Source organism: Neomonachus schauinslandi, chromosome 5 (assembly GCF_002201575.2).
Source record: "Neomonachus schauinslandi chromosome 5, ASM220157v2, whole genome shotgun sequence".
Classification (NCBI taxonomy): domain Eukaryota; kingdom Metazoa; phylum Chordata; class Mammalia; order Carnivora; family Phocidae; genus Neomonachus; species Neomonachus schauinslandi.
The window spans coordinates 96,187,906-96,202,705 of record NC_058407.1 but is presented as its reverse complement, the minus strand read 5'-3'; the positions used below and the strand labels follow the sequence as shown (position 1 = coordinate 96,202,705).

The 14,800-nt window shown below is 54.2% G+C and overlaps 2 protein-coding genes across 2 annotated transcripts; one reads left to right on the top strand and one right to left on the bottom strand.

The window, feature by feature from the left end:
• The first annotated feature begins 733 nt into the window (after positions 1 to 733).
• TPI1 (triosephosphate isomerase 1) lies at positions 734 to 4,514 on the top strand. The gene is made up of 7 exons (XM_021690788.1): positions 734 to 974; positions 2,176 to 2,299; positions 2,412 to 2,496; positions 2,571 to 2,703; positions 3,004 to 3,089; positions 3,738 to 3,825; positions 3,916 to 4,514. The coding sequence occupies exons 1-7, from the start codon at positions 749 to 751 to the stop codon at positions 4,032 to 4,034; spliced, it is 861 nt and encodes a 286-aa protein (XP_021546463.1). The 5' UTR covers positions 734 to 748; the 3' UTR covers positions 4,035 to 4,514.
• A 105-nt stretch (positions 4,515 to 4,619) lies between these two features.
• SPSB2 (splA/ryanodine receptor domain and SOCS box containing 2) lies at positions 4,620 to 7,026 on the bottom strand. Its single transcript, XM_021690786.2, has 3 exons — positions 6,953 to 7,026; positions 5,946 to 6,689; positions 4,620 to 4,997 (listed from the first exon to the last, which is right to left on the bottom strand). The coding sequence occupies exons 2-3, from the start codon at positions 6,607 to 6,609 to the stop codon at positions 4,870 to 4,872; spliced, it is 792 nt and encodes a 263-aa protein (XP_021546461.1). The 5' UTR covers positions 6,610 to 6,689; positions 6,953 to 7,026; the 3' UTR covers positions 4,620 to 4,869.
• Positions 7,027 to 14,800: the final 7,774 nt, after the last annotated feature.

The window sequence follows — 14,800 nt, the reverse complement described above, 5'->3', positions numbered from 1 at the left end:
TGTGAGATGAGGTGGGGCCAGCACTGGGGCAGTAGAAAAAAGCTGAAGGGTGGGGGCTGTCAGACCAAGGGCAGTGGAGTGGGGTGACACAGAGCAAAGATGGGGGTGGAGAACTCTGTCTTCCCTCCAGCAGTCGCCCCGGAGGGGTCCCAAGGGAGTATTTCCCAACTGTCTCAGGTCCCCTAGGCCCTGCAGCCACCCTCTCGGGTGGGCCAGCTGGAGCAGAGAGTGGGACACCCCGGGGCGGGGGGGCGTGCGGGGGGTCCGAACTGCCTGCACAGTTCGAGCCAGTGCGGGCCGTCCTCCCCCTCTGAACCCTGCGACCGCCCCGTAACTGTGGGACCGCCCTCCCCCGGTAGGTCAAAGGTGCCCGCCCGGCAGTCAGGGATGCAGCTGCTCCGACGGGGGAAGGGAGGTCCTTTTCTCAGCTGGAGATGCCCCCTCAGAGCTCCCTCGGTCCCGTGCCATATCAGGCCACGCAGTCGGAGCCCAAGCTCCCCTTGGAAGTACCCCTGGCCCTCTGGGGGTCTGTGGTCGTGAAGTGGGGCTCCCCTGAGTGCGGGTTCTCGCCCTCTCCCAAAAGCCAGGCAATGGGGCCGAAGCGCCTGAGCCCCGGACGCCCCTGGAACGTTGCTACAATCGGGGGGGTCACGTCAGAGCATTGCTGCAGCGGCGGCGGGCGGGAGCGCCGGGCGGGGCTGCCAGGCGGGCGGCGGGCGGGGCTTCCAGGCGGGGGGCCGGGCTAACCATGGCCGAGGGCGGGGAGGAGGCGGAGTTCTGCCTCACCGCGCTCTACATAAGCGGCCAGTGGCAGCGGCTGCGCGGTGCGTCTGACCTTCAGTGTGTCGGCTCCAGCGCCATGGCGCCCTCCAGGAAGTTCTTCGTCGGGGGAAACTGGAAGATGAACGGGCGGAAGAAGAACCTGGGGGAACTCATCACCACTCTGAACGCGGCCAAGGTGCCGGCCGACACCGGTAAGCCCTCGCGGAGCCGGGGCCGCGGCCGGGGGTGGGGGGAGGTCGGGCGTGGCGGCGCCCTCTCCCGAGCCCTGTTAGCCGGGCTTCCGCGCGGACCTGGATGCAGGGCTGGGCACGAGGGCTGCTGGGGCTCGGGACTTTGACCCCGCCGCGCCGGGGCCTCGCAGCCGCAATACCGGGGGTGTGTCGAGGGGGGGGAAGGCGGGGCCACATGTAATGGTGCCCTCCGACCATGGGGCGGGGGAGGATTTCTTGGGTCACCGTGGGCGAAGATGGCCCCGGGGCACGGACCGGGGCCGCACCCGACAGGAGCCGGGCATGGGAGCGGAGCCCCTGCGGACGATCACGGGAGGCCGGCGACAGCCCCGGCGTGTGGGGGAGGAGGCTGAGCCTGCGTGCGGGGATCCAGCTACCTGCCCCCTCGGCCGTCTGTTCCGTGCGCCGCCGCACGTAGCCCGCGACTCCTCCCCGCGCCTCGCTGGGCGGGCCGAGTCCCCCAGCCGGGCGGCGGTAGCCTCCTGAGCTCCCCGGCTCTATCCTTCACCGTCGCCGGCCCGGATGGCGCCTGCCTTCCGACGAAGGGGCTGAGCAGGTGTCAAACAAGATGGTCTATTGGGGAATGAGGAGCTGCAGGCTGGAAACGGGAAAGCGCAAGGCTTCGTTGAGCTGGTCAGCTCCCTGCCACCCACAGGCAAAGAGTGCTGTCCTCTCCCCTTAACCCTCCCACCCCCCTAAATCACAAAGGGGGGTGATCCAAAGAGGCCCTGGTTTATTCCCCCAAAGACCCCAATACAAACCCCAGGAGTTGGCTCCTTCTGCTTTTGCTAAAAAGCCTTGCCTGGGGGTGGTAGGAATGGGCTATTTTAGAAGGGAGGCGTTGTTGGCTCCAAGAGAATGCTGAGTCTAGGAGGTGCCCAGGCCCAGAATAGCCTGGGGAAATCAGAACCACAACTGTTAAAGGGCAGAGGGCAGGGCGAGGGCCATGGCCTCCCAGGGACACTTGGAAGGCTCAAGGAGTTGGGTACAGGCCCAGCCTGGGCTGGGAAGTGGACAAAGATGATCTTGCTGGAGTGAAAAGGGGTGGAAGGCAGAACTGAGAAATCAGGTGAAGGCGAGGGGACTCCAGAACACTGGAGGGAGTCTGGAGAATGGCTTCCTTGTGACCTCATCCCCTTGCGCCATCATGTCTCCTCTCCAGAAGTGGTTTGTGCACCCCCCACCGCCTACATCGACTTTGCCCGGCAGAAGCTGGATGCCAAGATTGCTGTGGCCGCGCAGAACTGCTACAAAGTGACGAATGGGGCCTTTACTGGGGAGATCAGGTGAGATGCAGGCAGGAGGGGTGCGCGTGGGGACCCTGCCCTCGCTTCCCTCATTGAGGGGAAAGTCACAGGGTGGCTCTCTGCTGAAGCCTGGCTTTCTCTCATCCTTTAGCCCTGGCATGATCAAAGACTGTGGAGCCACATGGGTAGTCCTGGGGCACTCAGAAAGAAGGCATGTCTTTGGAGAGTCAGATGAGGTTAGTAACCAGGAGGGGAGGTAAATGATGCCTTACTCCAAGAGGGGTGGCTCACCAAATCTGTTCCTCCACAGCTGATTGGACAGAAAGTGGCCCATGCCCTGGCAGAGGGACTTGGAGTAATCGCCTGCATTGGGGAGAAGCTAGATGAGAGGGAAGCTGGCATCACTGAGAAGGTTGTTTTCGAGCAAACCAAGGTCATCGCAGGTAACTCTGGAGAAGGGGACCTTTGAGCCTGGCCAGGGCTACGGGGGCACAGAGGGTGGGGTCAGATGCCCTGCAGCCTGACTTGATCCCCATCCTGTGCTGATACAGGAAAGGAAGGGGGAGGGGGAGGACCCTTGCATCCTTCATATCACATCTGTTCCTGCCCAGATGGTATAGATGCCACTTGGAGTTCCTCCCACAGCCACCAGGGGGCATTAGGCCACCATTGTTCTGCATTCCGTGGGCAATGGGCTGGCTAGCTCCTTCCTGTTCACCATTCATCTGTGATCTGTCCCACAGATAATGTGAAGGACTGGAGCAAGGTTGTCCTGGCCTATGAGCCTGTATGGGCCATTGGGACTGGCAAGACTGCAACACCCCAACAGGTAACCAAGCCCAGGAGCTCTGCCTCTCCCCTACCTGCCTCGGTAGGACTGGACTGCAACACAGATCATCTGAGCCAACCCCTAATTTTAAAGACCGGAGCCCCCAGGGCACCTGTCTGGCTCAGTAGGTAGAGCATGTGACTCTTGATCTTGGGGTTGGGAGTCCGAGCCCCATGTTGGGTGTAGAGATTACTTTAAGATAAAAAATAAAATACCTAAACACAATAATAATAATATAGTGGTCAGCCTGCAGCGGGGCGAGGGCCATGGCCACGCCCACCACGGCGTGGGTCCCCCTCTGTTCCCGGGGCCAGCTGATCTCCCAGGCATGCAGTGACCTATAATCATTGACCCCCCTGATTGTAGCAACGTTCCAGGGGCGTCTGGGGGCTCAGGCGCTTCGGCCTCATTGCCTGGCTTTGGGAGGGGGCGAGAACCCGCACTCAGGGGAGCCCCACGCACAAGGAGAGTGACTTGTCCAAGGACATCCATTCCAGGGTCTAGATGGGACTGGAGCTATGGTATTCTGACTCAGATCTCAGGGTTCTTGCCCCAAAACCACACTGCCTCTCTTCACTGGGGCCCAGGGTCTTTTAGCCTTTGAGTGAGAGAGGCAGGAAAAGACTTACTTCATCTGGCTTCTTCTAGGCCCAGGAAGTACACGAAAAGCTCCGGGGATGGCTTAAGTCCAACGTCTCTGACGCGGTGGCTCAGAGCACCCGTATCATTTATGGAGGTAAGTGGGTTTGGCTCCCGCCTGAGATAGGGGTGGACTCGGCCCTCCTATCCCATCCCTGTCCATTTCCTCTCTCTTCTCCCTTCCCAGGTTCTGTGACTGGAGCAACCTGCAAGGAGCTGGCAAGCCAGCCTGATGTGGATGGCTTCCTCGTGGGTGGGGCTTCTCTCAAGCCCGAGTTTGTGGAGATCATCAATGCCAAACAATAAGCCCGTCCATCTCCCCTGTTCTTCCTAAGCCAGGGACTAGGTAGCTCAGAAGCTCAGTAACTGTGTTCCCCTCCACCCCCTACCCTGCACTTGCTTCTGATGGTGTCACCTGCCCCCTTTGTGGCCAAAGTATACGTCTTCCTCACCGTTTACACCTTGCCCTGTAATGGTTGGGACCAGGCCCATCCCTTCTCTACAGAACTGTAATGGTCAGAACGAAACATGTCACCAAGGTGGCTTCTCCTTGGCTGAGAGGCAGAAGGGGTGGAATTTGCTCGTGAGCCCCCTCAGCGTCCCCAGTGAGGGCAGGAGAGAAGCCATCCTCTTCTCCCATCTCACTCCCTGAGGCCGGGGGCTGAGAGAAAACCCTGTCCTCCCCTCAGAGGCCAGAGGGGCTGCTCTCTCCCATGGTACCAGCGCCCATGTGTGGTGTGTGTGTGAGCAATCCCGCGTATGGGGGAAATAAACACCTGGCACTGAGCCTTGTGGCGTGTCCTTCTTCACTGTACTTGCCCATATCCTCTTTGTCCTTTTTGAGGCAGCCCCAGGACACTTGTACAGAAAAATAGCACAAACAGGTTTCTACAATAGCACATCTCATTGTTTTTACTTGAAAAAATGTCTTGCGTACCAGGCGGCCATAGCCTCGAATAGGGGCTCCCTCCTGCCCCCCGCTCTGGGCGGTTCGGGGGCTGTTGGATCCCCAGAGCCTGGGTTGGGGTAGGGGCCCAGCCTCACTGGCTTTAAGCAGCTGGTCCAGGCTGGCGGTGGCTCCTCCCCAGCCCCCAGGGGAGCGGTGGCCTTGAGGCCCCAGCGCCATCTGCCTTCACAGGAGTCACTGGTAGAGCAGGTAACGCTTCATGGCGGGGGGCAAGGGGAGAGCAGACACCTGGCCAAGCCGGGTATCCCCCAGGGCGTGGCGCACACACAGGCGGCTCAGGTGCAGAAGGGAGTGTGGCTCCGCTGGGGGGGAGAGAAGGAGGGGAAGGTAAGTTGGGGTGCAGCCACCAGCCAGACCTCCTCACACTACAGGGTCCTGCCCGAGTTCCCTTCTGCTTTCCTGCTCTGAGTCTTGGTTGAGGGGGAGATCTAAGGCACCCTGAAGCTCTGCATCTGTTCTTGCAGTGGGAGGCGTCACAGATTGCACACATCCCCAGTCCGCTGGGGGTGAAGCTCTAGCTAAGGCTCCCCACTAAGCAACAGGCCAAGGAAGCTTGGACTGTGGCAGAGCTAGTCCAGGCTTTGATTCCATAGAGCCTTGGAGCTGGGGGCTGATGAGGTGAAAGGAATGATGGTGCTCCTCATTCAAATAGCTCACCACGGAGGAGGGAAGGAGAGGTACCCACCCTCTGCTGAAGACTGCAACTGCAGGGCACAGTGAAGTTCCATCAGTCCCGAGCCCTGGCCCCATCCTTTCTAGAAGAGGCCCCACCCGAAGGCCCTGCCTCCTTGCCTGCTCTCCTTCCAGATGCGCAGGGCCTCAAAGGCCCCTTCCTGGGGTCCAAGGACGGAAGTAGCACAGACAGGTCAGAGCCCAGGGGATCTGGTCCACACCCTGGGTGCTTGGCACTGCCCATCCTCTTCCTACACCTCGCCCAGTACCCATTTAACCCTGTGCCATCTCTTGCTCCAGGAGCTGATACCTGCTGTAAAAGCCCTCATCCCTGGAGTGCCTCCCTCTAAGTAGCAAATGGCTTTTTCCGAGCCTCACTCTCGTCTCTACTGCTGCTGGGAAGATAGTTAAGTAACAGCTGTGAAGCCCTTTCGCCGTTCCCCGCACTGAATAGAAGTAGGAGGCAGGTGACCTGAAGGCCCATTCCCTCTGCTCTTATAAGGTGTCGAGCGAGCTTCTATCCCAAACCACAGCCACCAGTAACAGAACACTCTCCCCACACCTGCCCCACGGCTCACCTCTCCTTCCGCCCAGGTAGCTGATGCGGACCTGGCACTGGCCCCAGACAGCGCTTACTGCCGGATACAGGGTCCTGCCCTTCAGTCCGCGGAAGGCTGGCCCCAGGTAGGTGCCCCCAATAGCGTAGCCTAGAGTTCCCTCCTCCATGTCCAGAACCACCAGCAGCCTCTCCGGCACCTCCAGCTGCTCACCATGAGGTCTGGCTGGATACTGGGGGGCCCCGGGCCCCTTGCTCTGATGATACAGCTTCCCCCGCCCAATGTCCCAGCCCCACGACTCGCTGTTGCTGCCCAGCAGCGCCGCATAGTGGTCAGCCTGCAGCGGGGCGAGGGCCGTGGCCACGCCCACCACAGCGTGGGTCCCCCTCTGTTCCCGGGGCCAGCTGATCTCCCAGGCGTGCAGGCCCCTCGAGTAGCCTTTCTTACCCCGGGCCCCGTCAGTGCTCTGGGCCACGGGCCGCCGCTCAAAGCATAACCCCCCTTCCTTGACCTCGATGTTCTCTGAGCAGTCCTTGGGGTTCCAGCCGTGCCGCTGTTGGGCTCCCAGATCAGGACGGGGAGCAGACAGTAGCTCCTCCAAGCCCTCGGGACAAGAGAGGTCAGGGTACAGGGTCTGTGGGGTGGGGGTGCTGCTGCTGCCCCCTGCCAGGGCCGTCTGGCCCATGGAGGTGAGGAGCTGAAGGAATCCCCGAGTCTTGCTGGGGCGCCTCTCTTCTCAAAGTTGAGCTCCGGCTCGGGATTGACCTAGAGAGGAGTTGGGAGAAAAGAGGGTTTCAAGTGCGGGATCCTGGCGGCGGGTCCTCGCCCAGGCGCCCCCATCCTTTCACGCATGTTTGCCCACCACTTCTCCCCTCCCCTCCCTCTTGGCTCCCCGAAAGCTCTTAGGCCCATCACCTTGCCCTCGCCCATCTGTCCCGGTCTCCCGAGACTCTCACGAGTTCGCCCCCTTTGGACCTCTCCAGGGCCATCCTCTTTCCCCACCCCGTGCCCCGTCACCGCTCCCGAACCTCGCTTGGCTTCCCAGGCCCGGAGGTCACCGGCCCTCAGCAGGAGCTCAGCCGAGGGTAGCCGAGCCGCGCCGGGCGCAGACTGCCGGCAGCTTCCGCCTCCAGCACCTCCCCCGGTCTCGCCCCGCCCCGGGCCCCGCCCCCACGGGGGCCCGCCGGGGCGGTTAACCCTCTCGTCGCCGCCCTAGGTCGCGCCCCGCCCCGTGGCCACGCCCCCACGGGGGGCTCCTCGCGGGCGGTTAACACCCCAGTCCGATCGCTGCTGTGGAGGGCACGCCCCGCCCCGAAGACCCGCCCCCCTAGAGCCCATTCCCGGACGGTTAACCTGTGGCCCCCGACTCGAGGTCTCAGCCCCGCGTGGGGGCCCTCCCGGCTGGTTAACCCTTCTTGACGGCCACGGAGTCTGCACCGGGCTGTTGAGGCTCAGAATGAACTCTTTGGTAGTATCACCTCTTTGGGATCCCAGGAAGTGTGTTCTCCATCGTCAAGACCTTTGAGCTGCTTGGGCAACCAACCCCTGAGCTCCTAGAGACGAAGGTCATGGGGTCAAGGAGGGGCTTCCACTGTGCTGAAATCTATCTCTATGTCCCTTTGATTCTGGGCGACTGTTTCTGGACTGGTCTCTTTCTGACCCACTTGTGAGTGGGTCTGTTCTATGCCTGAGGTTCTGAACTCTGTTTTTGGAGGTAGGTGTCCTGAGGCTCCATGCTGTGCTAGTCTTCATCCTGGATGTCAGTCCATTCCCGAGCCGTTGGTCTCATATGGTGGAGTACAGTGGTTAAGACTTTGGTTGTGAGTGAAGCTCTATGACCTTGGGGGAGGGTTCGACAAACTTCTCTAAACCTGTTTTCTCTCTTTTTTTTTAAGAGTTATTTATTTATTTTAGAGAGAGACGGGGAGAGGGGCAGAGGGTGAGGGAGAGAACCTCAACCCTGCTGAGCACAGACACTGCCCCCGGACTGGGGGCTCCAACCTAGGACCCTGAGATGATGACCTGAGCCCAAATCAAGAGTCAGACGCTCAACCCACTGAGCCACTCAGGCGCCCCAAACCCATTTTCTTTTATGTAAAATGGGAATAATGATGGTACTTAACTCATAGGATTGTTGTGGAATTGAAATAATCTAGGTAAAGCACTTAGCACAGAGTCTGGTACCTATTATACAATCACTAAGCATAACTATTATTGTTAACATTTACTAGGTGTCCATTCTATAGAAAGGCAATGTAATATAGTGATGAAGGATGTCAAATGTGGAGCCAGGCTAACTGGGTGTGAATACCTGAAGGCCAGTATGCGTGTGACCTTGAGCAAATTACTTAACTTCCCCAATACCTGTTTCTTCCTCTTTAAAATGGAGATACTGTTGGGACATACTGCATAGGATATAGTGAGGATTCAGTGAGGTTATATACACGTGAACTCAGAGCAGTTTTGGGTTCAAATTTAATCATTTGTGCTAACCACGGATGATACAACAGTGAATCCCCAAGGAGGTTACGAGGACATTTATAAAACAGTTTATCATGTAGTAGACGAAATTATGGAGAGATAAAGTCTTATGGGAGTCAAAAGGATGGGACTCCTAACCAGGGATCAAGCAGTTAGGCAGGTGTCCTGGAGGAGGTAACACTGGGCTGAATCTTAAAGAATGACTAGGAATTGGCCTGTGAGGTAGTTCTGCAGGATGGGGGTTGGGTTAGGGTTGCTACATGAAGAAAACATTCCAGACGGTGGAGTCAGCATGAAAAAAGGCAGAAGCAGGAGATGGGTTTGGGGAAGTTTGAAGACTTCAGGGTTCCTGCAGCTAGAAAGGAAGCATGAGAGACAAGCCTAGAGAAGTGAGTGCTAGATGACAGTGGCCTTGTTGGCCAAGTTAAGGAATGCAGATGTTCTCCTGTAGGACAGGCCAGTAATGGGGAGACAACATACGAAGGAAACAGGAGAGAAACATGGTCAGATACTCATTTCAGAAAAACCACCCTGGGGGTACCTGGCTGGCTCAGTCGGTAGAGCATGCGACACTTGATCTGGGAATCATGAGTTAGAGATCCACGTTGGGTGTAGAGATTATTTTAAAAAAAAGAAAATTGGAAATACCATCCTGGCACAACAACATCAAGGAGGTTTCAAGGGGAATAGGACTAGAAGCAAAGAGACTTATTACAGCAGCCCGAGTGACCAGTGTCAAGAGCCTGAAATAAGGAAGAAAAAAATTCAAGAAACGCTGATGAAACTGCAAGATATGGTGACTGATTAGAGGCTGAGGTGACAGAAAAGGAGGTTTAGCCTGGAAAACTGTTGGAAGGTGCTACTGTTAATGACGATGGAGGTGACAGAAAGACAAGCCACTGGAAAGGGGCAGGGGAGTGGGGGAGGGATGGTGAATTCACTTTAGGACATGTTTTTGAGGTGCCTGAGCAACAACCTGATGAAATCATTGAGAACACACATGAAAATTGCAGGTCTGGGGGGGTAGTAAGAGGCCTGGGCTGGAGATAAAAATTTGGGAAGTGTGACATTCTTTAGTCAGAAGCTGAACTATGAGAATCAGAGAGAGCGTGTAGAATAAGAAGTTAAGGAGGACACAGTGAGCAGAAAATACAAGTTTGACTACTTAAGATTTTTTTGGTCATTGGCAACTTTGGTGGGAGAGCACATGTGGGTTGTGGGAGGTGGGAGTCTAGGCTGAAGGGGCTGAACTGGCAGTTTCTGTATGGCAGACACTATGCTACGAGCTTTACATTTTGGGACAATAGAGAGTTGGGAGAGAGAAGGTGACAACCATGCTCATAGTCAAAATTACCCTTGAAAATCCTTTACTGACACTATCTATTAGATACAGCATATGTTTTGTGTAAATTACAATATGCAGCAGTATCATTCAATGATGTGTGAATAAAATTTCATAATTTTAATTGAAGACAAAGAAGAAAACATAACAAAAAGAAAGATGTAAGCCTTAAAACCTGTCATCCACCCAACCTGGATATTCTTTTTTTTTTTAATTTATTTTTTATTTATTAGAGAGAGAGCATGAGAGGGAGGAGGGAGAAGCAGAGGGAGAAGCAGACTCCCCACCGAGCAGGGAGCCCGATGTGGGACTCAATCCTGGCACTCCAGGATCATGACCTGAGCCGAAGGCAGTCGCTTAAACAACTGAGCCACCCACGCACCCCCCAACCTGGACATTCTTGCCAGTGTGACAACAAAAATGACATCATGACTGTAGATAGTGGCCTATGATGAATATTAGTGCAGGAGCTGTATGATAACCGAGTGGGTGAAGGCCTAGGGGACAAAGAGCAAGCCTCAGCCATGGCCAACTCTAGTTCAAGATTGAGAAGTGCACCTGCCCAGCTGCTGGTTGTTTAAAACATGGTATTCACCAGTTGTTACCACTAAATCTTGAACTGCTCAAACATTTGTTGATACTTGCTCAAATGTTACATAATGCTACAAGTAGTTTTATCTTACTACTTTTTGAGATGTAGCCACTATACAGTAAATTCATCTTAGATTGTTCAATGAATATTTACGTATGCTGTGTGATCGTCACCAAAAAGATCCAGAACATTTCTAGCATCCCCAGAGGATCCTTCTTGCCCTTTCCCTGACACTACATCCTTAAAGGGAACTCCTATTTGACCTCTGTCAGTATAGATTAGCTTTGCCTGTTCAATTTCATAGGATACCATACAGCATATATTCTTTTGTGCCTGACTTATTTTTCTCAGCATTAGGACTGTGAGTCATCTATCTTGTTGCATGAAATGGTAGCTCATTATTTTCATTGTTTTACATTACTCCATTGTATGGACATACCACAATTTATTCCACTGTTGATGGCCATTTGAGTTGTTTTCGTTTGTTAGCTGTTATAGAGAAAGCTACTATGTACATACAGTATTATACAAGTCTTTTAGCAGACCTAGGCACGCATTTTTGTTGGGTGCATACTTATATGGAGAATTGCTGAGTTATAAAGATACAGTGTGAACCACATTTAATTTTCTGGTTTCTCTCCACGGAGAGATTGTATTCACAAATTAAGTCACTCAGGGGTGCCTGGGTGGCTCGGTCACTTAAGCATCCAACTCTTGATTTCAGCTCAGGTCTTTTTTTTTTTTAATTTATTGGCCGGGGGGAGGGGAGAGTACAGAGGGAGAAGCAAACTCCCCGCTGAGCAGAGAGCCCAACATGGGGCTTGATCCCCGGATCCTGAGATCATGACCTTAGCTGAAGGCAGACGCTTAACCAACTGAAACCCAGGCGCCCCTCAGCTCACATCTTGATCTCAGGGTTGTGAGTTCAACCCCAGCTCCATGTTGGGTGTGGAGCCTACTTAAAAAAAAAAAAGGAATTAAATCAGGTTATTTCAGCACTTTTGCAGAAATGTTAACATATTTATGAAGATGTAATCTGGTCTTCCCTTCCAGTTTCTCATATCTTTGTATTCTGGGATGATTTTATCAGTTCCTCATCTTTATTAGTGTTTCTCTGTGGCTCTCAAGAAGTTCTTCAATTTCTTCCACAAAGCCAACACGATCCACTTGCTAGGCCACTTGAACAAATGTGTTTCACTTCTTTGTTCACAAAAAACCCTTAAAATCCTAAACACATTCTTCTCCATATGCATGGACTGTTTTAAGCTTGATTGTTGCCATAACTATTCACTATAAGTGATGTAACTGGCAATACTGAACAATGTCCGACTCTTCCAACTCATTACCACATTTAGATTAGGGTCAGCACTCATGGCTCTGGGAGTCAGGGAGGAATCTCACTCAGCCTCCTGTATGTGGCTTTGAAACAGCAAATACTGCTTAGGTCAGCAAAGTGAAGGACAGGGGTGATGTTGGGGAGAGGTAGCCTTGGATGTCTTTAGGAGCACATTCCTAAAGAGTGTGGTACTTCAGATGGTATTGCAGTCTGTGATCCACACTAAAGCCAAGGCCTTTCTCTGTGAGGTCCTACTTGACTTCTAGAATGTAGAACTATAAATCCCAATCGTGGAAAGTGCTGTATTCACCTAGCACTTTGCATTTAATTGCTGCAGTAAAAGCAGATTTTTTGTTTTTGTTTTTGGGGACACTGGCATTTGTATCCCCGTAGAACTTGTCTGGCTTTATTAAATACAGAGCTACACTGCCACCATGGAAGAGGAGAAGAGAAGTGATCACAAGCTCATTAATTGTTTTCAATCCAGGGCCTTGCGTTTCTAGTTTGGAAACATAAAAGCAGTTCGGCATTCTTCCCCCCCCCCCCAAGATACCAGCCTCATCATATTCTAGAAAATAGCCATTTGGTCGATAATTGTTTTTAGTAGCTCTGGGTGGGTTTAACTCCCTGTTCTCCACAGATACAGGCCCACCAATGGTTTGCACATTTTAAAAGCTGAAGTGGTTTCTAAACGTTATGCCATCCTTGGCTGGTTTTGAAATCCTTCCATCTGAAGCTGTCTTCTCTAGCAGGAGGCTCGAACTCTGACTTGAGACCTAGAGTTTTTCTTTTTTCGCCATGTACTGCCATTGTTAGGCTCACATACCTGGTCCCTCTCTTCCAGGAGTAAGTTTTAGTGCTCTTTCGGTCTTCATTGAAGGTTTATGACATGTACTTTGCTGCCACTATAGCAGTTATCGGAGAAATTGATGACCCGGCTTCCCAAGTTTTTTGAATCTTGACTGCACCTGTGGATTTTTTTTCTTTTTTTAAAGATTTTAATTTATTTGACAGGGCGCGCGCGCGACAGAGCGAGCACAAGCAGGGGGAGCAGCAGAGGGAGAGAGAGAAGCAGGCTCTCCACTGAGCAGGAAGTCCCGTGGGCTCCATCCCAGGACCCTGGGAGACGCTTAGCCGACTGAGCCACCCAGGCGCCCTGCACCTGTGGATTTCTTGAGGTCCTATTTATGTGCCACGTTGGAGGCGGACATACCACCCCTTGATAAAATGGGTGGATTGCCTTCACATGGGTCGTGTTACACAAGAGGCATCTGGAAACTCTAGAACCTAGTTTTAAAAACACAGTATTAGAATCGCAGTCAGCCTCGTTAAGATACAAGGCACTGAGAGGCCGAGAACTGAAGCCAAAGAGGACATGCTCTAGTCTCCCGTCTGACACTCGCACGGAATGGTGGCTGGCAACCTTCTGCCCTATTTAACAAGTTCACGTTAAGGGCGTCTACGACGAAACTCCCACTGTATCTCATTAAGTCCTCCAGACCAAGATATCCCAATTTTTACAGATTCATAAACCGCGGCCGCCCAAGACTACAGAGCTGGTAAAGGGCAAAATCAGGACTTAAAAACGAGAGGCCAGGGGCGCCTGGGTGGCTCAGTCGTTAAGCGACTGCCTGTGGCTCAGGTCATGATCCCGCGGTCCTGGGATCGAGCCCCACATCGGGCTCCCTGCTCTGCGGGAGGCCTGCTTCCCCCTCTCCCACTCCCCCTGCTTGTGTTCCCTCTCTTGCTGTTTCTCTAGCAAACAAATAAATAAAATCTTTAAAAAAAAAAATGAGAACCCACTCGCAAAACACAAGGGCGGCGACGAAATGGCGACCGCAGAAACTCGGCCCGCCTGGGCGACACGCCCCGCCCCGCGCAGCCGCCCCGGGGGCTCGTTTCGTCACCCCGGCAGAGCCCGCGGCGGGCGGGGACGCGGACACCCGGCCGCGCCGCGGTCACGTGCACGCTCACGTGAGCGGGGGTAGCGGGGGGAGCCGGGCGGCCTGAGCCGGGCCTCGCGCGCCCGCCAGCGGCCGCAGCCGTGGCCGAGGGCTGCTCGCAGCCGGTCCCATCCGCTGGCCACCTCCGAGGCAGGAGCTCTCAAGCTAGGGCCCACCCCTGCACGGCAGCTCTCGCCCCCGCCAACCGCCTTCCGGCGCGTCTGGAACGTTCTGCGCCGGAACAAAGGCCCCAGGGCGGAAGCGAGGGTCCGAAGCTGAAAGACGTGCTTGGAGGCGAGGGCCTCTTAACCCGGTTGCCGAGGGGCGGTTCTGGTCTAGGGCTCTAGAAGGGAGTGGAAGGGACTAGTGCTTCTGCCAATTTCCGAATCCAGGCTTACATCCCCAGTTTCTTAACATGTAAAGGGTCCCCTTCGTCCGTGCCTCAAAAAGTTTTCCTTGCTTCCCCATCTGTTTTCTTCCGCTATCAGGGTGGAGGTCTAGGGACCCTCTACAGGAAGAGAATCTTTTTGTTCGCCTTGGAGGAGGGAGGCCGGAAGTAGGAGACACCCCTGTTATGTCAGGAACTAGTATAAAGGAGCGCACACACCTATTATAATAACCACAACCCCTTTAGCTCTGCAAACCTCACCTACATTAGTCATCAAATGTCTTGCTTGCCAAATCTAATACGCTTTTGTTTATCCTTGCTAATTTTTAAAAATACGGACTCGAGTTTTTCCAGTTTTTCTGTCCACCTTTATTTCCTTCAGGGCCTCCACTCCTTCTAGTGAATCCTAATGAGGTATCTCCCTGGCTTATCCTCGGTTCCTTCCTCCTTAGTGATTCTCAAAGTGCAGGGAGGAGGGAAGGACGTTCTATCTAGATGGGCACATCCAAACCGAGGGGAGAGTGTCCCTGATTACTTTTTAAAAGCACATTTGAAGTTCATTCAGTTTTTGTTAAGCATTTACTATGTGGCATGCACTGTGCCAGGCTGTAGGAAGCGGCGTGAGACTCAAGGTCTGTCGGAGCTAGAAGAAGCCAACATAGGAGTCCTTGATAACATCTAGAAGGGAGCACACCCGAGGATCCACAAATTCTTATACAAAGACAGACTGTGTTTACTGCTATCAGAGAAAGGCAGGGAACTGTAAGAGGGGATCCTAATTTAAATTCCAGATC

Coding starts and splice junctions, on each gene's coding strand:
- TPI1 (XM_021690788.1), top strand. CDS start 749: ATGGCCGAGGGCGGGGAGGAGGCGGAGTTCTGCCTCACCGCGCTCTAC. Junction 2,300..2,411: donor GCCTTTACTGGGGAGATCAG/GTGAGATGCAGG, acceptor CTCATCCTTTAG/CCCTGGCATGATCAAAGACT. Junction 3,090..3,737: donor AGACTGCAACACCCCAACAG/GTAACCAAGCCC, acceptor GGCTTCTTCTAG/GCCCAGGAAGTACACGAAAA.
- SPSB2 (XM_021690786.2), bottom strand. CDS start 6,609: ATGGGCCAGACGGCCCTGGCAGGGGGCAGCAGCAGCACCCCCACCCCA. Junction 4,998..5,945: donor CTACCTGGGCGGAAGGAGAG/GTGAGCCGTGGG, acceptor TCTCCCCCCCAG/CGGAGCCACACTCCCTTCTG.